The 26222-nt window shown below is 41.4% G+C and overlaps 1 protein-coding gene across 3 annotated transcripts; it reads right to left on the bottom strand.

The window, feature by feature from the left end:
* Positions 1-1239: 1239 nt before the first annotated feature.
* On the bottom strand, positions 1240-22175 carry snx16 (sorting nexin 16). 3 transcript variants are annotated; one of them, XM_058393735.1, is made up of 8 exons: positions 21976-22175; positions 18638-19112; positions 12299-12385; positions 9644-9792; positions 8233-8302; positions 7405-7541; positions 7202-7318; positions 1240-3818 (listed from the first exon to the last, which is right to left on the bottom strand). In XM_058393735.1, the coding sequence occupies exons 2-8, from the start codon at positions 18995-18997 to the stop codon at positions 3716-3718; spliced, it is 1023 nt and encodes a 340-aa protein (XP_058249718.1). In that variant the 5' UTR covers positions 18998-19112; positions 21976-22175; the 3' UTR covers positions 1240-3715. The 3 variants fall into 3 exon arrangements, with proteins under 3 accessions (XP_058249718.1, XP_058249720.1, XP_058249719.1); XM_058393737.1 differs by having other exon boundaries at positions 1240-3815; XM_058393736.1 differs by having other exon boundaries at positions 18638-19107.
* Between the last annotated feature and the right edge of the window lie 4047 nt (positions 22176-26222).

Raw genomic sequence — 26222 nt, 5'->3', positions numbered from 1 at the left:
TGGTCTTTGTATTCCATGTGCATATCCTGTATGTATAAATATGCACATTGTGTAATGTGTACTGATTTTGTGTATTTAATGTCCTTTGTTCTTTGGCTAATCTATGCATCTATTCATCCATCCATCAGGTGTACGGTATATCAGTCGTGCTCCAGTTTCTTGAAAGAACAGGATAACGCTTACTGATTACTTCAGATGAATTACAATGTAGGGCAGAAATTCATTCAAGCAGGCTGAGGACGGCCTCCTTAACGACCGCCCTGACCTCACTTTGTTTAATTTTCTGCAGTTTTCACTATGCACTAAAAACTGCACACTTTATATCAATACTATAGTCATATACACTGATCAGGCATAACATTATAACCACCGGTCTAATATTGTGTTCATCCTCCTTTTGCTGCCAAAACAGCCCTGACCTATAAAGGCATGGACTCCACTAATCCCTGAAGATGTGCTGTGGTATCTGGCACCAAGACATTAGCAGCAGATACTTACAGAACTTAAAGGATACTTTTGATAGATACTGACCACTGCAGACCAGGAACACCCCATAAGAGCTGCAGTTTTGGAGATGCTCTGATCCAGTGGTCTAACCATCACGATTTGTCCCTTCGTCATACTCGCTCAAATCCTTACGCTTGCCCATTGTTCCTGCTTCTAACACATCAACTTTGAGGACAAAATGTTGACTTGCTGCCTGATATATCCCACCCACTAACAGGTGCCATGATGAGGAGATCATCAGTTATTCACGTCACCTGTCACTGTTCATAATGTTATGCCTGATCGGTGTAATTCATCGTTTTATATAGTTGAATATTATATAGTTGTTTTTATATAGTTTGTATAGTTGTATACAACTATACAATATAGTATAGTTTTATATAGTTGTAGTTTATAAGTTTAATAAAAATCGATAATTACTGGAGACATCCATTTCATTAATTGTACACCATGTGTGAATCGCATTATTAATATAAAAAGATTAAAATGATCAAAAATTCTCCAAAAGGTGGTTTAGACAGATAATTACTGCCACCTAGCGGCAAAACCTCCCTGCTACAATAAAGAAGAATTACACAAAAAAGCTAAAAGAGTGCAGATGAGACGACAAATAAATCCACAAAATTACACAAAATGAAAATACCTCTGAAAACTTTTATTATCCCTCAACAGACTTTCATGTCCATGTGAACCAAATATACTTCTATAAGATCTGCGGAAAAGATGCTAATGTAAATCCACACAGATTTTTATTCTCTCTCTCTCTCCAAGTGTTACATTTCAATGAGCCAAAAGGAAATTCGTCTGCGGCTAAATAACAAGACAAACGTCAAGATGAACCAAAGGAACTTTTTCAACATTTTTAATCGCATCTACTGAACAGTTGCATATTCATTTTTTTTTTTTTTATGAGAAGTTGTCTAGGAGTAAACAATGAACCTAACCGTGGATCTGATCATCACAGACGTCATACAAACGTTAATTTATTGTCATTCAGAACAACGTGAAACATTAAATGTGCAGTTTAGTGAAATATGACAAGTGTATGATCCCAGAAATGACAATAAAGGGTGACTGTGTGGATTTATGTCAGTAATGCTTTGACTACAGACGTGAATTATTTGCATCATGTCTAAAGTCATCTCTATAGCCAGTATAGTGATTTGGCATCAACCCTAAAGGAAAAGAAAACAGAGTGAAAAATAGCAACGCAAACGTCAGTTTTTTTTCCCCAAGAAGAAATGCAAGGCACTACGTTAGCAGGGAAGTTGATTTCGGAAGGATCTGCACATTTTGTGCACACACACACAAACAAATAAAATAATCGTGTATACATATAAATATATAAGATGCAGATAAAGGCACTGGGCTTCATTTGAAGCTATATGTAGCATTCAAACATAGGAAGCTTTGCCTGCTAGCCTACACGCGCCCCGTATCCCACAATCCCAGCAGATATTAAAGTGCAACATGTGACCCGACGTGACCATTTACAAGCAGCGGAAGCTTTAAACGTGAATGTGGTACATAGCTCTGGAAAATAGCCGTGAAAGTGATCACCTGAACATATTTACACACAAAAAACTAACTTCGCGGACACGTTTAGTGTTTTTTTAGGCTACTAACGTTCTTGTCTTGAATTTTACGGTGATCCTATTCCTATAAAAAGTTCCTAGGTGGTAAATTTTGTGATCACGGCGACCGACCATCACATTAAACCAGCTGAGGAGATTTTGTAAATTTAGGGCCTTTACAAAAAAAAAAAAAAAAAAAAAAAAAATACAGAAAGGAAAATATTCCTGTCGCTTAACAAAAAGCAAAATACTTTTATTGTGTGAAAGAACAGTTTAGAATTGGAAGTCTACTTTTCAGAGCTATTCTGACGTCTGATCTGGTTAATCTGGTTAGTGAGCTGATTATCTGGAGCTGTTGTTGTAGGGTCTGCTGCTTTAACAGGAGGTCTGATCCTGTAGAATGCCACGTCTCTGAAAAAACAGACTTGCGGCACCTTTATAAGAATGATGAGGCAAAAGTAGTGTTTGAAATTAATCACTGAAGATGGATGGCTTAACAGTGTGCAGAATATTTTTTTTCACTCCTATACACAGATTAATCGCGTTTCTATCATGAATGAGGCAACGGCAGTGTGGAGTGACATGAAAGGCAAAACCCAGACAAGGAAGCCTTAAATCCAGTTTCAGATGGGAATGAAGTGCCAGACATCAATTCATAGCCCTGATGAAATGCCAGCAGCAGCAGCAGCAGCAGCACAGGGGAAACATCAGTCTTTCAGTCTGTCACAACATTGTCCTTCCTGAGTAGATGACTGCAGTAGCTGCGTTAGCCACAAGGAGACAACACGCCACTGTGTTTTTTGGAGTGAAAGGCAGTTTCTGTCTCTGGATTGTCACACAGTGAACTGTCATGAGACAAAGGTGCCAACGTTATTAATAAGAAAATCCTAGCAGGCAAAAACAAACACCCCACAAAATCCTTGCCGGTCAGACGAAAACAGAAAAGTAAATGTCTGGTGTGATGATAAGCAACTTCTCAATTTTTTAAACAAAAAAGTCCCATCTTCTTTTCCATTGTCTCACAAGGCCAAGGCTCATACCTTCACATGTTAAAGATAAAGTGGTATGAAAAGAAAGTCTTTCACGTCCTGTGTCCTCTCCACTGGACAGAATTGGCTTTTCTGCTCACGTGAAATGTACTCATGTCTGTTTTGACTGCTGCTTCGTTAGAAAAGAAAAATCTCCTGTATTAATGAGAAGTGAGAAACATCATAAATTTTATGGCTAAACTGTACATGTTGGCACCTCTGCGTGATAAGTTATTATTAAATTAAATAAAGTTCATCTTCGTCTGGACTTTTTGCTTGGGAAGCAGTCTATGGCTGGAGGTCAGTGGTTAAAATCCTTAATCCTGATGATTTAATGCTCAGGACATTCTGCTGTCTCTACAGTGGTCCAGATTTCAGCTCCCCAACAACAGATCTCTTCCTCTTTCTCTCTCTCTCTCGTCTCTCTGTCTTTTTGAGATGATCAGCTGTGAAGTTAGAAGAGGTTGTGAGCACTAGCAGAGAGTGCAAGAAGTTGTGGCAGAGAGAGAAAGAAATGGAGAGGGACAGAGACAGAGAGAGAGAGAGAGAGAGAGAGGGAGGGAGAGGGAGAGGGAGAGGGGAGGTGTTGAAGGTCTTGGTTCTGATTCACTGCTCCACCTGAGTGACCTGGATGACTGGAGGTGAGCTGCTAATGGTCGGACCACACCAACATGCTGAAGAACTCCGTGATGCCTGATGCTCGCAGCTACTGGAAAAAAAATCACAGAGACAAACTGATTCAACAATCACAACAGCACTCATACAGCTAACACAGGAGGGACACAATCGACTGACACACACACGCTCTGCAAAAATACTTTCTAGTCATCCTTGCTGCAGAAGCAAAGCCCAAGGGAGTGGAGCTGGACCTGATCTGATACCTCATATATGCCAAACTCTAACCCCTAACCCACAAGACATTGTACAACAAAAAACACATTTATTCAGGCTCCATCCTGTGAACTCCAACCAGGTAGGAGGAGCCTGATCTGGTGCGTGCGACTCTACCCCATGTATGATTGGTTCTGTCGTAAGGACTACAAAAAATGTGTAGTGTCTGCTGTTCATTATTACATTATTTACACTAAAGGCTAATCGGGTCATTCCATGGTCAGTTTATGACATTCCCTGTAAATATTGCATGAGTGTACAGCTGAGCAGCCTACTTCTGTACTGAAGTATCTCGGTGCATACTGGAAAAAACAGGTTTCTTAACATCCTCTAAAAAATTGCATGTAATCCTATCAGTAATAAGTGCTTTCTGAGGTCAGTCCTGTGTTTCTTTTACTGCGCCTCAGAAAGCTGCAGCTTTACCTCGGGCAGTTACACAGCACTGAGATGGGAGAATTCTCCTGACAGATCATCCACCAATAAGATATCTCATTAGAACTGAGTGCAGTAAATGTTTACTTTTAATTTGCCCTGTGGGTGTCACTACTGTGTGAACTGCTTTTGCAGGAAATGAATCAAAACCTTCTGACCAACCAGAAGCAAGAATTCAACAACACTATTGTATGAACAGTAAATAACATGAGGGGGTGAGCAATTTGAGGGACAGCGTTAATGACTTTTACAGAAATATCATGACGAGAGCGAGAGCGCGACAGAGAGAGACAGAGACAGAGAGAGAGAGAGAGAGAGAGAGAGAGATACACTATATTGCCAAAAGTATTCGCTCACCCATCCAAATGATCAGAATCAGGTGTTCCAATCACTTCCATGGCCACAGGTGAATAAAATCAAGCACCTAGGCATGCAGACTGTTTTTACAAACATTTGTGAAAGAATGGGTCGCTCTCAGGAGCTCAGTGAATTCCAGCGTGGAACTGTGATAGGATGCCACCTGTGCAACAAATCCAGTCGTGAAATTTCCTCGCTCCTAAATATTCCACAGTCAACTGTCAGCTGTATTATAAGAACGTGGAAGTGTTTGGGAACGACAGCAACTCAGCCACGAAGTGGTAGGCCACGTAAACTGACGGAGCAGGGTCAGCGGATGCTGAGGCACATAGTGCGAAGAGGTCGCCAACTTTCTGCAGAGTCAATCGCTACAGACCTCCAAACTTCATGTGGCCTTAAGATTAGCTCAAGAACAGTGCGCAGAGAGCTTCATGGAATGGGTTTCCATGGCCAAGCAGCTGCATCCAAGCCATACATCACCAAGTGCAATGCAAAGCGTCGGATGCAGTGGTGTAAAGCACTTTACCACCTAGGAACTTTTTATAGGAATAGGATCACCGTAAAATTCAAGACAAGAACGTTAGTAGCCTAAAAAAACACTAAACGTGTCGGCGAAGTTAGTTTTTTGTGTGTAAATATGTTCAGGTGATCACTTTCACGGCTATTTTCCAGAGCTATGTACCACATTCACGTTTAAAGCTTCCGCTGCTTGTAAATGGTCACGTCGGGTCACATGTTGCACTTTAATATCTGCTGGGATTGTGGGATACGGGGCGCGTGTAGGCTAGCAGGCAAAGCTTCCTATGTTTGAATGCTACATATAGCTTCAAATGAAGCCCAGGAGAACGGTACTTGTCTGACTGCATTGTGCCAAGTGTAATGTTTGGTGGAGGGGGGATTATGGTGTGGGGTTGTTTTTCAGGAGCTGGGCTTGGCCCCTTAGTTCCAGTGAAAGGAACTCTGAATGCTTCAGCATACCAAGACATTTTGGACAATTCCATGCTCCCAACTTTGTGGGAACAGTTTGGAGCTGGCCCCTTCCTCTTCCAACATGACTGTGCACCAGTGCACAAAGCAAGGTCCATAAAGACATGGATGACAGAGTATGGTGTGGAGGAACTTGACTGGCCTGCACAGAGTCCTGACCTCAACCCGATAGAACACCTTTGGGATGAATTAGAGCGGAGACTGAGAGCCAGGCCTTCTCGTCCAACATCAGTGTGTGACCTCACAAATGCGCTTCTGGAAGAATGGTCAAAAATTCCCATAAACACACTCCTAAACCTTGTGGACAGCCTTCCCAGAAGAGTTGAAGCTGTTATAGCTGCAAAGGGTGGACCGACGTCATATTGAACCCTATGGATTAGGAATGGGATGTCACTTAAGTTCATATGTGAGTCAAGGCAGGTGAGCGAATACTTTTGGCAATATAGTGTATATGAGTCACATACACTATGACTACCGGGTTAAACTTTCCATCCTAAAGTGCCACAAGGATAGAAGAGCATTGCATACATACAATATACACTACAGCAAACTGTGCAGCTCTGATTGGCTGTGCATGAAACCCTTCAAGCATATTTATTTCTGGCTTTGTGAACAAAAAAATGCACTCATATGGCAACCCTTCTCCCTGAAGAGACATCTGAAATGGAAGCCAGCTCGATATGAATTTACCCACTCTTCAATTCATCCATGAAACATTTCTGCTGAGCAGCAAATCAACCACAGGATGATTTACAAATCTATATGCCAGCGTAGAAGATCATAGACAGCTTGAATACTTGCCAGATCAATAAAGACTACGTATTATTACAAAAGCTGGGCCTTTTATCAGCAACCACAACATATTGTCCATTTACACTAACCTGCATTTTTTTTGTCATGAGAGTGATATATGGAGAGTTTGACACTGTGTTTTGAATGTAATGATGCACAGGCCCTGCCATAGGTATTATTATGCACTGAAAATGCATCGGCCCACAACCATTAGCTAAATTGAGTTAGGAGATTGGATTGTCCACCATGAATTCTATAAGGCTTTTAAGGTAATTTGTGTTGCTCCTAAGAAGCTCTGGCTCTGTCTAAGTAGAGGCTTGAAGGCTTGGGGAAAAGAGCAAGGCAGGTTTTTAGGCCAAAGTCTGAATGCTTTAATTCTGCCAAGTGATCAATGGGGATCAGCCGTGTGGATGCCACGTGAACGAGGCTGCTGTGTCCTAAAGTGACCTGGGAAATCGGCTCGCTTCCAGGAAGCTGCTGAAAACCCTTAGATGTTTAAAAAGATCCAGAAGCAACGGATTCTGGATCTTTTTTTTTTGCGAAGCAATGGCTTGAATATGAGGGAAAAAAAAGTTGACAGTTCTGTGTAAAGTTTAAGTGTGCATGTGTTAAAGCAGTGGGAGTGCAGCGTACCCGCTCTCCTCTGGCATGTCCTGGTCTGCCTCAGCGGTGGAGCTCTCTGCATCCACACTGCTCTCACTGCCCTGAGCAGACAGACCGTACAGGCTCTCCGGAGTCAGAGACTCACCGCTGAAACACACACATGAACCATAAGCTGGTCATCGCACTGACACCACAAGATGAAGAGAAAGAGCACACAACACTAATGCCGTTACTTGATCTGCTTCCTGAGCACGTGTATGTACAGTTCCTTCTCCTCCAATATCTTCTTTAAGGAATTGATCTCTTTCTGCTTCTCCAGCAGCTCCTTTTGCAGACGATAGTTACCCTCCTCCAGAGTCTCACAGAACGCCTGAGAGCAAACAACGGCAAGAGGCAAATAATACTGTCAACAGAGGGGGGTGGGGGTGGGGGTGCAATGGAAGGGACTAAAGGGACCACCACAGGACTGACCATGTGTGGTGGTCTGGAGAAACCTTTATATTCTTTACTACGTGTTTCTCATTTCTATAGTTTTATAATTTTAAAGTCTGGTTGTGGAAAACTGCTTTTAAAGATTTCTTTTAGACTTCAGCTGGTATCTCCAGACAAACTGAATAGAATATTGGGCTCATGTCTCTACAGCACATACTATAGAACAGATGTGACATTCACTGTGAGAGAAAATTGTCCAGCAATCTTCAAGAAGACTGTTTTACAGATTTTCTTTTGGCCCAAACATGATTACTTCTTGCTCTTTGCCAGTCAGCCACAGTGACGTCCAACAGATTTTCCAGGCCACCACATATATAATTTAGGTGATGGACCATTCATAGCACAGCAGTGACACTGTCATGGGAACATATGTGGTTCTCATATACCTCAGTGAGACTGCTGAGCTGAATATCAGTCCTCCAACCATAAATATCCAGCTAACAGCAGTGCTGTGATCAGTAACAAATTCAACAAGATATAATTTGTTTGACAACAATCTGATTAACTATTGACCTTGTGGATACAGTATTTGCTTTTAAAGACATATGTGTAAGTTTCGGACGTCTTACCCGACTCTCCTCGAGACTGTCGAATGGTCCTGGAGGCTCGTCCAGACAAAGAAACTCTCGCACTGCAACACTGCAAACACACATACGTATCTGTCACGCCAAAACTGGCCTGAAAGTGTTAGCAAACATCTGATATAGTCAGCTGAATAATTAATCTGTAGTTTGAAATGCATCATCCAGAGAAGTACAGAAGCCCTGAACTGCAAGGTGGGAAAGTGCAATAACGTTATTTCGACTTACTAACTCCTTAATTTAACTTAGTTACTTGTTATTTCAACCAGGTTACTAATTATTCCTATTTCTATTCACTGTACACCGATCAGGCATAACATTATGACCAATATTGTGTTGGTTCCCCTTTTGCTGCCAAAACAGCCCTGACCCGTCCTGCACTGTGGATTCTGACCCCTTTCTATCAGAACCAGCATTAACTTCTTCAGCAGTTTGAGCAACAGTAGCTCATCTGTTGGATCGGATCACACGGACCAGCCTTCGCTCTCCATGAGCCTTGGCCACCCATGACCCTGTCGCGGGTTCACCACTGTTCCTTCCTTGGACCACTTTTGATAGATACTGACCACTGCAGACCGGGAGCACCCCACAAGAGCTGCAGATTTGGAGATGTTCTGATCTAGTGGTCTAGCCATCACAATTTGGCTCTTCGTTAAACTCACTCAAATCCTTACACTTGTCCATTTTTCCTGCTTCTAACACATCAACTTTGAGGACAAAATGTTTACTTGCTGCCTAATATATCCCACCCACTAACGGGTGCCATGATGAGGAGATCATCAGTGTTATTCACTTCACCTCTCAGTGTTATGCCTGATCAGAATGCCCGTTCTCTCTTATGCTGTAATTTGGCTTCATTTCAACTTGCTTGTTACTGTAACCTAGTTATTGTTATTCTGACTTAGTTATTCATTATTTTGACCATTTAGCCCTTACCAATATATCAACCTTGCTTTAATACACGTCAACATAAATTTGAATGAGAAGCAGAGGAGAATTGGCTAATAAATAACATCACTTAGTATATTAATTATGTCCTTATGGCTAAAACAGCCTTCCAGCGCATAAAGCTTCAGATGATATATGACCTTAGCTTGATAAGTGCATTCATTCAACACCACATGATGAGTGTGTTCCATTAGCTGAGAAGGAGAGACTGGAGTACAGTAACTGACTGCTCTTGAACTATGTGATCAGCAGAGAATGCCAGGTAAGCTCAGCCCATGGAAGGAACAGTGTGTGTTAGTGGACTTGGCCTGCTTATCTTGTTCCTGATAAGCGTTTCTTTATATTGTATTACTGCTGATTTATAAGGCGTAGTGTGTGATGAAACTCGAAGAGTGTGGTCATTTCAGCAGGCTGAAACGGAGTGAACTGGAAGTTAAAGAAATCTTCTCACCAATTAGCAATGTCTTTGTGAGCCACCAGATTTTGTAGGAAGGCCTGCAGACCTAACTGTCTGTCCTCCAGGAAGTCAGTGTCGTAGTTATCTTTAAACCAGCGTTTAGGTGGCAGGGAGAGACGGAACCCAGGAAACATTTCCTTTAACTGCAGAAAACATAGAGACATGAATATTTTGTTATTCATATATAATGCAAATGAGTCGTCTTACCTCGTACTGCATATCCACTAGCAACAGCAGTGGCACAAAGAATAAACTCACAGTCTAACAACTATTTCCCTATTAATTTCTTCACAATACATTACAATACACTGAATTTCTGGCACTACAAGACTCTGATTTGAAATAAGGCAAATCTTGTGTGTCCAGTAGCACTTTTTTCACTCGTCAGTAGAGCAATATTGTCTCATTCCCCACCCCAGTATTAGAAAAACGTCATAGTGTTGACCTAATGTTAGCTTGGGTGTTTGTTTCTATTAATAGGAATTTTCCTATCGTCATAGTTGTTTATGTTTGACAAAGCATACAGTCTTTCTCCAGCTTACTAAAAGGAGCTTTGCCTAAATTAACTTTTTGGTAAAACAGCCCCATGTTAGTGGATGAGAAAAAAGTAGCGCTTTGGTTAATTACGCAGAAGTGCTTACAGGACAGCCGTAAGGCCATTTATTTTATTCACTTATTCGACTTAAACCGGACTAATAAACTATACTGGCAAAAGTTTTGGGACGTCTGCCTTTACATGCACATGAATGTAATATGGAGTCGGCCCGCCCTTTGCAGCTATAACAGCTTCAACTCTTCTGGTCCACAAGGTTTAGGAGAGTGTTTATGGGAATTTCTGACCATTCCTCTAGAAGCGCATCTGTGAGGTCATGCACTGATGTTGGACGAGAAGGCCTGGCTCGCAGTCTCATCTCTAATTCATCCCAAAGGTGTTCTATCTGGTTGAGGTCAGGACTCTGAAGTTCCTCCACACCAAACTCACTCATCCATGTCTTTATGGACCTTGCTTTGTGCACTGGTGTACAGTCATGTTGGACCAGGAACGGGTCATCTCCAAACTGTTCCCACAAAGTTGGGAGCATGAAATTGTCCAAAATGTCTTGGTGTGATGAAGCATTAAGAGTTCCTTTCACTGGACCTAAGGGGCCGAGCCCAACCCTTGAAAATCAACACCTGAATTCGATGATTGTCCCAAAACCTATGGCTACATAGTGTACTTTAATGAAAATGATGTAAATGAAACTTGCTGTTAACGGTAAGTTTGCAAAAACACTTAAAAATGCCAGAGTAGAGTGACACTATTGTATAAAATAATCTCAAACCATAGCACAGGCAAAGCCTTTATGCTTTAAAGGGGGGAAAACCAGCAGAACAGGACATGCTTAAACAGGCTGTTATTACAGAAGAACTAACTCTGTGCACGCCACAGGAGAAAAGCGGAACTCCCCCAGAGCGAAACGACACTCCTAGCCTTGCTCTACACCCTGGAAATAAATGCCTGCGCTCATCAGTATTCTCAGACGACACCATTTGGTTGTTACCTTCACTGGGATCTGGCCTGAAAGCTGGAGATATGAAGAAAAGCCAAATGGTGAGGAGGAAAAGTCATAATGGTACTCCGATGCTTTAAACAGACACAGTTTGGGATCACTAAAAAGTGGCAAGCGAGTTTACTCAGTTCCTAATCCATCCACTAACATATTCTGACCTTATTTACATGCTCTAAATAAGATACACTGGGCTACAGCTCATTTTTGCATTTCCATATAATATAATTACATCCATCCTGGTTGTTTGTTCAGTACAAAAGCATGCATTGTTATTGCGTCTCATTTCACCTACACAATAATACACACAAACTACTGAGCTCGGCAGGTCAGGAGGAGGATTGATACAGCTTACTTTTTGTACAGCCATAAAATGTGACAAAGGTGAAAACCAATTCCAAAGAAGTTATTGTATTGCTGCTACACAGCTCTGCCCTATCCTGTTGTTGTTTCATTAAATGCTAATGACTTAGAAATACAATACAAAAAGAATTACCAGCATTGTTCATCACCACTGAAAAGTTTCCCCTTTTTCAACGCCTTTTCAGAGTAAATACAATATATGCAAACAGGAGTCAGGAGGAGCACACACACACACACACAGATACACCGTGGACCCCCCCAACACGTACACAAACACACACACACACACAAACCAAGGCTCATACACATAGACAGACACGCAGAGACACACAAAAATACAGACACACCATGATCCCACCCCCACAGACACACACTGAGACCCATACACAGACACACACACCGAGACAGACACACACACAAACACACACTGTGCCCCCCCACACATAGATAGATGAAGACACTGACACACACACACACACACAGATAGACAAGTCTAAATATATGTATATTGAAATATGTTTATTATATCACCGATATATTACACTGAATGAAGGAGTTACAGGTGGTGAGAATAAAAAAAAGTTTGTTAAATGCATTGAAACCTTCACAGTATTTTGTGTGTGTGTGTGTGTATATGTGTATGTGTGTGTGTGTATATGTGTGTGTGTGTGTATGTATGTATGTATGTGTGTGTCTGTGTGTGCGTGTGGGCAAAAGAATAACGTCAACAATGGCCGACCTTGTCATTGAGTCTGGAAAAGTCAGTGTAACGCCGGAACACCACCCAGCTCTCGTCCTGTGTCTTCTTCACCAGGATCTTATACACCTGAAACAGAAATTTAAAACTAAAATAAATCACCACATGACTTCACAACACACCCTTTATGAACTTTAATTCTGTTATCGATACACGCTAATCATAATGCTTTGAACAGAATCCAAAGCACACGGTGCTACACAGAAACAGCAGTAACAAACACTTCCCTAACACAAAGGTCCTGGCCTAGACACTGTTCATAACAAACAACTAAAATGAACACAATGAGGATGTGTTTAGAAATCCACTCTCAGTAGGTCAGTGGGACAAACCGGCAGAATCTAATACAGAGTTCTCAATATCCAGCCCATAAGCACTTGTAAAAAAAGATGGGGTTTAATTAATTAGAGAAAGAAAGGGAGAGCATCACCATGTGACTCAATGTCACCCTTGCAACACAACAATGGCTAACTGAAAACGTTCGGTTAAAAATTCGACGCAGACAATGCTATTTGCAATATTTGTCATTCTAAATGCAAGTCTGGCCATGGCAACACATCTAACCTGAGGAAGCACCCAATCAAACACAACATCTATTTAAAAAGCTCAAGAGTGGACTGTATATGGCAGCCTGATCTAGCAAAAGTAGGTGCAGCTAACACACCTGCCCAAAGTCGAACCCCAGGGCATCGGCGACAACTTTGACATGTTCAGGTTATAATTATCCTAGCTAATTTGATTTATTGTTGGAGAAAACGAAATTTTCGCGGTGATGCTTAACATAGCATTTTTCTAGCGCCAGTCGAAATTCCATACCGTGCTATTTATGGTAAACAAATAGTTAACGTTAAGCGGGTTGTCCGAAACCTAAATAAATAACAAAATGTTGATATTGAGGTTTGGACTTTTTTATTTTTCACTGAAATAAATTTCAGATACCGTACCGGTAAAAATGTGAACGTACCCAACCCTACTCATTATTTCACAAAATAGTATAAAGACGTATTTTTGTTGCACCGTTTGGGATTCAGGAAGTGCATCCTGTTGTCAATTTGTTTGTTACAATGCCACAGTTTTGCCTCTAGCATTTTAATGTTTTTATTATTGGTATGTCTATACTCCACACGCTCCAGTAGTTATAACTCCTTTTGTGTTTAACCGTTACACTTCAAAATATTTGCTCTGAACCCGCCCTTATGCAAACTGTTGCTTTGTGACCGCACTAAAAACCGTCAGCTGTGTAATCCATTACGATCATACACATGCTACATAGCTACCAAGTACACAAAAGTTTATGGACACCTGAACATCATATACACATGTGCTTGTTGAACATTTCCAGAAGAGTGGCGCTTCTTATAACAGCAAAGGAGAATAAGTTTGGAATGAAAAGTTTTCCACTAGATGTTGGAGCATGGCTTGTGTTTATTTAGCTGATGTTGGGATGGTGAGGAGGTCTGGGGTGCAGTCGCTGTTTCAGATCCAGTCCTCAGAGGGGTTGAGTCAGCACTCGAGTTCTTCCACTGCAACACTTAACACTCCATAATTTGTATTCGGCGGCATTGTGATGCTGGAACAGGTTTTAGTTCCAATGAATAGGAATTGTAATGTTAGAGCATACAAAGATATTCTATACAGTTGTGTGCTTCCAACTTCATGGGACCAGTTTAGAGAAAAACCACATATGGGTGTGGGGGTCAGGTGTTCACATACTTTTGGCCATAGTAGTGCATGTTCCTATACAACTTTATCATACACAAGGTTCATCAAACACAATGAAGAATATGACATAGAATTAATGCAACCATGTACACTATATTGCTAAACGTTTTGGAACACCCTTCCAAATCATTAAATTAAGGAGTTCCAATCACTTACATGGTCACAGGTGTATAAAATCATCAGCATGCCAAGACATTTTGGACAATTTCATGCTCCCAACATTGTGGGAACAGTTTGGGGATGACTGCGTAAAGCAAGGTCCATAAAGACATGGATGAGCCAGTTTTGGTGTGGAGGAACTTGATTGGCCTGACCTCAACCCTTTGAGATGAATTAGAGCGGAGGCTGTGAGCCAGACCTTCTTGTCCAACATCAGTGCCTGACCTCACAAATGCTCTTCTAGAGGAATGGTCAAAAATTCCCATAAACACACTCCTAAACCTTGTGGAAAGCCTTCCAAGAAGAGTTGAAGCTGTTATAGCTGCAAAGGGTGTGACAACTCCACATTAAACCCTACGGATTAAGAATGGGATGTCATTAAAGTTCATGTGCATGTAAAGGCAGACGTCCAAAAACTTTTGACAACGGTGTATTTTTGGCTAGGCATGCTCTCTTTCAGTTTATAACAATGTCATAAATATTACAACAGCTTGCTCTTTAACAAAAAATCTTTCCAAGAAATATCAATTAGGAGATTTACTATTTTTTGCTCGTTGTTATGTGTACTAGGATAAGCAGAGATTATAAATAAATTCTTCTTTAGATTTTCACCAAATTAATAAAGTGATACTGTGAACATTTTTAACTGTAGCACCTCTGCTGATGTTGATGTGGACTACTAGCCTAGCTTACAAGTGACCAGCTACTTTTAAGACCCATGAAAAGGAAATGTAAATAAAACTAACAAACCCAGGGGATCAGAGAACGCAGAAAAATCTATTTTTACCTGAAGGTGAACTGAAACATTGAGGATGCGTTTTTTGCTTTGCATGCTGCAGCAACATCACAGGCCTAAGATGACTAATGAAAACTGAAAACACTGTTTGTATATAAAGTGCATCCCTCATGCCGTGCCTTCACACAGCCTTGTTGATAAAAAGGTCAGGAACCAGTGACCTACATTCAACCCTGATCTCAGATACAAATATTACCTCTGTCACACACACACACAATATAATTTCACAAAGAGTCATTCATCGAGTTTTGGAGTACGTCTTTCAGAGGTCAGGCAACAAGCCTGGCTCCGAGTGCCGGAGGAGTGCTGGGTGGAGCAATAAATCTGATTTGGATCTGACAAAAACAAACGAAAGCTCCAGGAAGCTCACATGACGCTGTGCCTGGTGACTCTGGCAATGTTGATCGGTCTAGAAGCCTCAGAAGTGGGTTAATCAGCAATTAGAACAGAAACAAGAGCTCTGTGATGCAGAAATGTTGACATAAAATGTGATTAGTTCTTGTTGAATAAATGTAGTTTCTTTGCAGGAGATGTGTGAACAAAAAAAATATATTAAAAAAACGGACAATCATCTAGTACGAGGCCCCTGTGGTCATATTCATATGGTTCATGTGCGAGTGAAAGCTCCAGTGTTCTGCTGGGTCCAGTGTTTTTTTGTTGCCTGGAAACCAGCAGGATAAAATAATCTAAAATTACAACAAGCTAGTTATCCGGTTGAATGCAGGAATGCTCTCTAATGAAAAGAAACGTCGGTTAAGGTCACGTACAATTATTGCCAAGTACAATAAAATTCTTACAATGAAGACTAGACAAAGACAATGCAACACCCATGCTACATTCAATCACATGACATCCTGACACAGCTTCCACAGAAGGCGCTAAAAACGTCAATTCTCTAATTAACATTCATTTGAAAGATTTTGCCATTAAAAGAAAAGGAGGCGTGGCTAGACATATGGAACTTGTGTAAATATTACTGCATTAAAACGGGGAAAAGTCGTTGTAGAGTCAGCTGTGGCTTCTAGACGTTAGCATTGTTATTATTTTTTCATTAATCACCTATTAGCAAGTCAGACTGATCTCATTATAAATTTGAAATAAGATTTACAGTGTACATGTGGTGAAAAGCAGAAGAGATGAGCAATTCTTGATAACTGTTTATTTCTTGTATTTTACATGACGTTTATGGATCTGTCCGATACGCAAAGACAAAGAAGCCGTAGCTGTGAGACTCTAATCAGGAAAAGTTAAAGAAAAGCCTTCTCAACGACGAGTTCGTTCCCAATTTCACATCAAAATCAACATGGCTGACAGCATCAGTTGTAAACCAAGCACTTCTTATTGTTAACTAGTACTTGCTTAATCAATTAATATAGACATATTTATTTGTTACACCTATAATATTAGCTCTACAGATGTCAAACAGCTGTTTGAGGAGGAAAACAAATCTAAAATGACGGCATTCTGAATCAAGCACCAATTTATTTATCGGTTTTAAAGCTGCACACGTTCAAATTGTCCAACTTGATAGTCATTATGATAGTTGGACTCCTGAAACTATCATCACTCATTCCAAGCATTTTATACTGAAATCTTGAACAAGAAAATTGTTGGACAGAAGAAAACATGCTTGGCAAATACAAATAAAAAGCTTGGAAATGCAATCTGCTTGTCTTTGGAGCCCAGGGTACTGACTTTTCCATCCCTGCCTGAGGACACAAGGTATGCACAATAATATCAGATGTCTTTATGTGATGATACTGATATCAATACTGCCCAGCCCTAGTACCAAGAAAGAAAGCTCAATTTTGAGCACAGTTTGAAAAACACAACCCTGACAGGCAGGTTGAAATGCTTACTAGTGTGCTTCCTGGTATGTGATAGGGTGAGGCCGTTAGGAACAAACAGCAGGAAAGCAGTTATGAAACTAAAAGATCCCAGCTGCACTGAACCCTTTCCCAACACAGCTCAGTGTCTCTCTGGAGGTGTGATCACGTGATCACGGCATCTCTACAGAGATGTTCCTGTAATTATTCACAGGCAGATGGAGGCTTCATTCATAATGTGGTGCACTACGACTTACAAAGTGTACTGTTTTAACCTCACTGCCTCAAGACTTGCAGGAATTCTAACCAATCCTGTTTATTCACACAGAAGGCTTGACCAATCCCACCATCTCTCAGAGAAGGTTTGACCAATCCCACCATCTCTCAGAGAAGGTTTGACCAATCCCACCCTCTCTCACCGAAGGTATGACCAATCCCACCCTCTCTCACAGAAGGTATGACCAATCCCTCCCTCCCTCACAGAAGGTATGACCAATCCCTCCCTCCCTCACAGAAGGTTTGACCAACCTTACCCTCTATCACAGAAGGTTAGACCAATCTTTCCCTCTTTCATAGAAGGTCTGACCAATATCATCCTCTCTCACCGAAGGCATGACCAATCTCACCCTCTCTCACCGAAGTCATGACCAATCTCACCCTCTCTCACCAAAGGCATGACCAATCTCACCCTAGGCATGACCAATCTCACCCTCTCTCACCGAAGGCATGACCAATCTCACCCTCGCTCACCGAAGGCATGACCAATCTCACCCTCGCTCACCGAAGGCATGACCAATCTCACCCTCGCTCACCGAAGGCATGACCAATCTCACCCTCGCTCACCGAAGGCATGACCAATCTCACCCTCTCTCACCGAAGGCATGACCAATCTCACCCTCGCTCACCGAAGGCATGACCAATCTCACCCTCGCTCACCGAAGGCATGACCAATCTCACCCTCGCTCACCGAAGGCATGACCAATCTCACCCTCGCTCACCGAAGGCATGACCAATCTCACCCTAGGCATGACCAATCTCACCCTTGCTCACCGAAGGCATGACCAATCTCACCCTCGCTCACCGAAGGCATGACCAATCTCACCCTAGGCATGACCAATCACACCCTCTCTCAGAAGGCTTGACCAATCCCACCCTCTCTCCCAGAAGGCTTGACCAATCCCACCCACTCTCTCAGAAGGCTTGACCAATCCCACCCACTCTCTCAGAAGGTTTGGCTAATCCCATCCTCTCTCACAGGATTCACAACAGATAATTTCAGAGAACATTTGACCAGTCCTACCCACTTCAGACTCCAGGTACCTGCTATACACAGTGTGTACACATAGTTAAAAATAACATTGTTATCTCCTTATGAGGAGAACACGCAGTTTACAAAGAGGTTTGTTTTCTTTAACTGAGCGTGGTATTTAAGTGTCTCTGTCAGCACCAGCCACAGTTACTGTCATTCTTCACAGTATGCATCATGCTGCAGCTGTAACTGGAAGAGTAATCATCCCATCTAATGAATGACTCTGTAAGCTATTAAAGTCTAAACCAAGATTCAGGCGAGACAATCCCAAAAACTAAACTCACGAGGTAAGATAAGGTGTGACTATTTACTGTGTTATATTTGTACAGTGTGAGTGGAACTGAATTGATATGAGTGAGTGGATCCGATATAATGTGTGGCTGAAAATGAATTATTTATCATTTTTTTCTCTGGGCTGGTCAATCCCCGAAGAAGCGCCAAAACATTTGCAATTAAACCAGCTGCTTGTTTTGAAGCATGGCTAAAAGGATTCAGTGCATTTGTCTCACCGTGAACTTCGCTCTCTCCTCCATGACTTCGTAACCGAGCACTGTTGGAGTTATGGGTCTCTCCTCCCATCCGAGCGTGTGTGGTGGCGTATCCGGTCTTGCGCAGCTGGAATACTCCACAGTGGACTCGACTCCGTTCATCCTGGCCCTCGTTACAGGACTCTGACACGAAGCAATAAAACAGCTCCCATTTCCACTTCTCCCGAGTCTACCTTCTTCCGGTCCACCTTTAATGGAAGACGATCCCGAACTGCTGGACACACTGCCCACACTCGATGCCCGTTTGGGCCGCCTGGCAGCGGAGGAGCCTGGAAGAGCTCGATCGATAGGCACAGGCACTGGTACAAAAGGCGTGGCCATCCGTCTGGATATCTTCCACTGATTTTAATGTACCTCTGCTCTCACCTGCTGTGATTTAGAACAAGGTCTCTGATTGTTTTTGACCGCATGTGGATAAGGAATGGACTGATCTGCACTGTGAGACAAAAGGACACAGGAGAGCTTAGTCATTAGTAACAGACACGTGCTTTACATCATGCATTTTGAGATCCTGGATTGTAACAGTATCGAGATTTTTCACATAAAACATATTAAAGGCACCAGACAGAAATCAATCAATCAACCAGTCACATTTATTAGCTAGAATACTGGACAAGTAAAAGCCCCAGTACATGGGAAGCTTGTTTTCTAGTCTAAAAAGTAGAGCTAAAATACTAAAATAAAAGCCATATGAGTACAAATGTGTTAAAACATACCATGGGAAACGCACAAGCTGCTAAATGGGCGTATGGGCATATAAACATAAACCTGTCAATGGTAGCTGCACTACTGTCAGGGAAATTAAATCAACTCTTTCTGACCAATCAGAATTGAGAATCCAACAGCACTGTGATACAAATACACGTTTAAACACACGTGTTAACCCAATCCAGATACAACACGCATTAAAACAACCAGATGCAACCAGAGTCAGTGATGCTGATAAACCTGAAATCTAATTATAACATTCAGTCTAAACGCACTTACACTTTTTCTTCCATCATGGTTTTTCATCTGTGCTGAATCACTGCAGTATCTTTACCAAATCTCCACTCTCTTTCAACCCTAAGTGTTTTATTGATGTCTGGTTTTCTCCTCTTTAGCAGACACAGATTTTATTTAGAGCACCACCACCTGATATACAGTTGGGTCTAAAGACACTATCTTTAGGATTTTGCATCTGTACACCATCACAATAGACTGAAGCAAGCAAGATGTGGACAATTTGTAGACTTAATTTAACAAAACTATTGCATTAAACATTTAGGAATTATAGCACTTCCCCACACTGTCCCTTTAAAAACACAGCCACAAAGGGCAAACTAAATTAATTATAAACATAAGGATTATTTTTAGTACTTGGATCTAAATCTTTTACGGTCCATGACTTCATGAAGTCTGGAACCCGATGACCATCACTAAATGCTGAGTTTCTCCCCTTTAAGATGCTTTGTCAGACTTTTGCTGTATCCGCCTGAGGTTGTTGCTTGTTTATGGGTCTTTCTGCCTTCAGTTACTGAAAAGCATGCTCAGTTGGGTTGAGGTCAAGTGACTGACCTGGCCATTTAAGAACATTACAATTCTTTGGCTTAAGAAGCTCTTGGCTTGCTTTTGCTGTATGTTTCGCGTCATTATCCATCTGTACTATGAAGTGAAATCTGACTGAATCTGAGCAGGAATTATAACCGGATGATTTTTGTATACTTGCTTCATTGTATATACAAATGGATATGTCTTGCATACTTGGTCATTATTCTTTATTGTAACTTATGAAGTGAAACGAAACGAGAACCCAATTTTCTGGGAACAGTTTGGGAATGACCCCTTCCTGTTCCAGCATGACTGCACACCAGTGCACAAAGCAAGGTCCATTGAAAGGAACTCTTAATGCTTCAGCATACCAAGACTTTTTGGACAATTTCATGCTCCCAATTTTGTGAGAACAGTTTGGGGATGACCCCTTCCTGCTCCAACATGACTGCATACCAGTGTACAAAGCAAGGCCCATAAAGACATGGATGAGCGAGTTTGGTGAGGAGGAACTTCACTGGCCTGCACAGAGTCCTGACCTCAACTCTTTGGGATGAATTAGAACGGAGCCAGGCCAAAACTGAGACGTCTGTCTTTACATGCACATGAATGTAATATGGAGTTGGCCTGCACTTTGCACCCAGAACAGCTTCAGCTCTGACTGAAGGTCTGACTCGCAGTCTCCGCTCTAATTCATCCCAAAGGTGTTCTATCAGGTTGAGGTCAGGACTCTGTGAAGTTCCTCCATACCAAACTCACTCATCCATATCTTTATGAACTTTGCTTTGTGCACTGGTGTGCAGTCATGTTGGACCAGGAAGGGGTCATCCCCAAACTGTTCCCACAAAATTGGGAGCATGAAATTGTCCAGAATGTCTTGACATGCTGAACCATTAAGAGCTCCTTTCAATGGAACAATTGGCCCAAGCCCAAACCCTGAATTCAATGATTTGTAGGGGTGTCCCAAAACATTTGGCAATATAGTGTAACTAGATTTTGCATCAACAGGAACTGTCATAACATGAGTTTCGAACACACTCAGACACTTGGCAGTCTGAAAGCAAAGCTATAACTCTTATAAACACACCAAATTCTCCTCATAACGAGTTAAGTGGATATCAGGGGCGGGGCTATGAAATGATTGACAGGAGGAGGCTAATCCAAATACAAACAAACATAGCGAACACATTAATAGCTTATAAACACAGAGAAAAGTTTTACAGAAAGCACTATCCGAACCTGCTTCTTAATAAATAATAAATTAAAGCGAATTAAAGTCACATGACAAAAGCCCAGAGATACAGGATCAATAATAAATGACAGTGACCTTGTGTGAGTAATAAATCAGACAGACCAGCCCTAAACTAACACTTTAATTACAACACTTTTACCTGCAACCTGTAACATTATACTAGCAAATAAGTTTAACTACTGACCAAACAACAGGTTTGCTAAGAATAAAAACAAGCTAGTGCTAGCTAGCAACTTTTTCACCCCAAAATGACCCTACTGTTAGCTTACTTAGATAGATATATATTTGGGTGGGAATGAGACTAAACTTAACTACGCAAAAAGAGAGAAAAAAAAGTACATATTTCACTCAGTTATGTCAATAGACAATACCAAAGTAAACACAACGCTGTGGTGAGAGTAGTGTTACAGTGGCTAAGCTAGGGCTAGTGCTAAGTAACCCAGTTAGCAGGCAGCTGTGGCCATGAGGAAACTATCTTCACCCTACTGATACAGAGTTCTTATAAAGTCCTACTCACCGGACATCTGACTACTGATATATCACATATCGTGTCTCAGACATTACTCCTGTCCGTTTCCTTAAAAGCTGTACACATCCTGCTGAAATCAGAGAGAGAGAGAGAGAGAGAAAGGTGGAGAGAGAGAGAGGTGTTCCTAGCAGCACGCTTTTCTCCTCCGCTTCAGCGCCACATTATAGCTCCCAGCTTCTGTTTGGAAACCAAACCTGGTTGCCAGATTGATGAAGATGAACCCGTCCCAGGTTGCCAAAAAATAACTTTTACACTCCCTTGATGAAGAAACCACATGTTTTTTTAAAAAAAAAAAAAAAAAAAAAACCTCACAGATATTAATTACAAAATAAATCAATTAGCAACGCATATTAATTAGTAATGAATGACAGACCACTCTGTTATATGTAAATAATGTATGGAGGGAAAAGAGGAGTGCATTATTTTCATGTCACAGCACAGTATGGAGTGTTATTACGCTTACACCACAGGGATTTATTAATAAATGATAGAGTGCAAGACTTTATAGACAAGTTTTTTTTTTCTGTTCTCTCTCTCTCTGTCTCTGGGATATATTAGGCAGCAAGTCAACATTTTGTCCTCAAAGTTGATGTGTTAGAAGCAGGAAAAATGGGAAAGTGTTTGCAAGGATTTGAGTGAGTTTGACAAGGCCCAAATTGTGATGGCTAGACCACTGGATCAGAGCATCTCCAAAACTGCAGCTCTTGTGGGGTGTTCCCGGTCTGCAGTGGTCAGTATCTATCAAACTGGTCCAAGGAAGGAACAGTGGTGAACCGGCGACAGGGTCATGGGTGGCCAAGGCTCATGGATGCATGTGGGGAGTGAAGGCTGGCCCGTGTGATCTGATCCAGCAGACGAGCTACTGTTGCTCAAATTGCTGAAGAAGTTAATGCTGGTTCTGATAGAAAGGTGTCAGAATACACAGTGCATGATGGGTCAGGGCTGTAATATTTTGGCAGCAAAATGCGAACCAACACAATATTAGTCATAATGTTATGCCTGGTCAGTGTACATACAGTGTTAAATACTAAGAGTAGATGCAGTAAATGCAATGTGTTGTGAGACATTAATGTCAAGCCCAACAAAATTTTTATTTTTGCAAAATCTGGCAACATAGTTGAAAGTATGGACATGTAGTGGCTCCTCTGGTGGCCATTTTTATCATGACAGTGGTGACAGTGCTGCTTGGGTTTACAGTTTCAGGATTACAACACATCTTCGATTTGTTTTGCAGAGTAGTGATATATTTAGCTTGGCATCAGGATAAAAATCAGGACCCAAATTCTGGACAGCAAATCATTTTGCCATTGCTATTTTAACTCTCTGACACTGCATCTTAAACCCACATGATTTATTTCCTTGAACATTCCCCCATCTGCCTCTCTGCGCACAACGTAGCAGTCCATAAAATCAGATAACATTAAACTTTAATATGCTGATATTTTACATATATTACCTTCAATTAAACTCCCTATTAATATCAGTCCATTCCATAACCAGGACTAAAGACAGAGAGTGTACTGATTGTTCTTAAAAAAACACAAAGTAAGTCCTCACCATGATTTATGAGCTACTGGAAAAAGAGACTGCACATCCTCTTAACAACTAAAAAAAAAGAGAGCCTATCTTGCCTAATGAAGTGATATGGAGAGCTTGCCAGACGCTGAGTGATGATGCATGTCCATCAGACACTACCCCATGTGGGGAGAGAGAGAGAGAGAGAGAGAGAGAGAGAGAGAAACAGAAAGAGAACATGAGAGAGACGGGGAAGAGAGACAGACAGAGAGAGAACTTGAGAGAGATGGGGAAGAGAGAGAGCGAGAGAGAGAGAGAGAGAGAGAGAGAGAGAGAGCGAGACAAAGACAAAGACAGAGAGAGAACATGAGAGAGAGACAGTGAGAGAGAGAGAGAGAGAGAGAGAGAGAGAGAGAGAGAGAGAGAGACTAATGGAGGAGCTCAGGTGTGCAGTGTTGAGATCTGGTGTGAATGTGTATTTATGTGTGTGTGTGTGTGTGTGTTTTGCTGAGCTCTAGTATGCACAGCAGCTTTTACATTATTTATTACAGTTGCAGTCTCTCATGACCCAAGCACTTCATCGCGTGATGGATCTACTTTATGCAGTCTGACCCATTTATAAAGATGTCTGTCCATCACAGGAAACATCACAATCTCTTATCGTTCTTTTTTTGTTTAGCAGAAGAATGAGACTTCTAATGTTTACATACGATTTATACACACATCCCTGTGACAAGTCCAGAAGAACCCAATCGGAGTCGGACATTAATTGTCAAGAAGATGTACTGAGTAGCCCCTGTAAATGATTGGGGTTAAATTTATCCCTTGAAGGCATCTCAGAAAGATGAAACTCCGCCCACTGAACGATTTTTCTCAACCACTTGCACTGGCATTGATCCAGTCTGTTCTGTAAAGCTAATGTTTTCAATTTGCAAATGAAAGAGTGAATTACTGTGTGTAAGAGAAAAATAAAACCTGCTATTATAGGAAGATAATTCATGATGGAAGTGCAGAGTGGTGTGTTACTACCAGGAAGTGGAGTATTTCCTGTAACAGCACCTCCTAAAGCAGAGCTTACACACCAGCAGTTTGTCAATAATTACAGTTTTTAGCTATTAATAAGCAATATATTGTGCTTTTATCCAGTTATAAGTATGTAATGTTGAGAACCAATTTACTCACTAATGTCATAACAGCATAAGTAAGTATAATTATATGTACACAATATATATAGGTGCAGTTTGGTGCCATTTTTGTACATATTACATAATACTATACTACCCTGCATATTTTAATGCAAAGTGTATGATTGTGCACTGTACCACATTGTATTCTTACAATGTGGTACAGTGCCATCACAATTTGGCCCTTCGTCAAACTCGCTCAAATCCTTACACTTGTCCATTTTTCCTGCTTCTAACACATCAACTTCGAGGACAAAATGTTCACTTGCTGCCTAATATATCCCACCCACTAACAGGTGCCATGATGAGGAGATCATCAGTCTTATTCACTTCACCTGGCAGTGGTCACAATGTTATGCCTGATCGGTGTATTTGTCAATTTGTGCTAGCTATCTCTCCAGTCACCATGCCACATGTGTTAGAAGCAGGTAAACAAGGGCCAAATTGTGATGGCTAGATGATTGGATTAGAGCATCTCCAAATCTGCAGGTCTTGTGGGGTGTTCCCGGTCTGCAGTGGTCAGTATCTATCAAAGGTGGTCCAAGAAAGGAACAGTGGTGAACCGGCAACAGGGTCATGGGCGGTCAAGGCTGATTGATACATTTGGAGAGTGAAGGCTGGACCGTGTGATCCGATCCAACAGACGAGCTACTGTTGATCAAATTGCTGAAGTTGTGATGTTAGAATACACAGTGCATGACAGGTCAGGGCTGTTTTGGCAGGAAAAGGGGGACCAACACAATAATAGGCAGGTGGTCATAATGTTATGCCTGGTTGGTTTATATAAGTGTGCCTTTAACCAGGGATGGATTATAAGATTATATGTACCCCTGGGCACAAACACCAGCAAGAGGCAAGGCATGATGGTAGACAACACAATTTCTCAATTATGTATAATTAGAAGGCATGAAATGAAATTGGGGTGAAAGGACACACAACAAATTTTGACAACAAAATTCAGAGGATTCGGTCTGCAAAACCCTGCAGTCCTGCAGTAAAGTGATAAACACTCACTTTGATAGAGCAATGTTTCATTCAATTCAATTTTTATTTGTATATAGTGTTTTTAACAGTGGGCACTGTGACAAAACAGCTTTACAGAAATATATAAATGTATTTAAATTCTAGACGGGATTTTAAAAATATATATATCCATGTATCCCATGTATGACCGCTTCTTCTTTCCAGACCTAGCCTGATCAATCCTAATGCCCTACTTCTGATTGGAGTCTCGTTGCTTGGTGGTGCACACTGCTTCTGGGAATGGCTCTGCATGGACAGCCCATGACCCATGGGACTGCCTGGAGACGAACCACTTGGAGACTATCACGCTGTCTTTGAACTGCTGTTGTGGAGGGACAGAATTAGTGTTAAGTCTATAATGATCTCAGAAATTACACTAACCTATATCGGTCATTATTTACATTCACATTATTTACTGTACAGTGTCACCCTAATTGAGGATGGGTTCCCTTATGAGCCTGGTTCCTTTCAAGGTTTCTTCCTCATATCAGTCTCAGGGAGTTTTTCCTTGCC

Source organism: Hemibagrus wyckioides, linkage group LG01 (assembly GCF_019097595.1).
Source record: "Hemibagrus wyckioides isolate EC202008001 linkage group LG01, SWU_Hwy_1.0, whole genome shotgun sequence".
NCBI lineage: Eukaryota > Metazoa > Chordata > Actinopteri > Siluriformes > Bagridae > Hemibagrus > Hemibagrus wyckioides.
Note: the sequence above shows the minus strand (reverse complement) of the source record. Positions and strands in the feature narration are given on the sequence as shown.

Bases quoted from the DNA above. Each gene is read 5' to 3' on its own strand.
- snx16 (XM_058393735.1), bottom strand. From the start codon at position 18,997: ATGGCCACGCCTTTTGTACCAGTGCCTGTGCCTATCGATCGAGCTCTT. The intron at 9,793-12,298 runs GTCGGCCATTGT...TGTTTTCTGCAG, and splicing joins TTTCCAGACTCAATGACAAG to TTAAAGGAAATGTTTCCTGG. The intron at 7,542-8,232 runs GTAAGACGTCCG...GTTTGCTCTCAG, and splicing joins ACAGTCTCGAGGAGAGTCGG to GCGTTCTGTGAGACTCTGGA.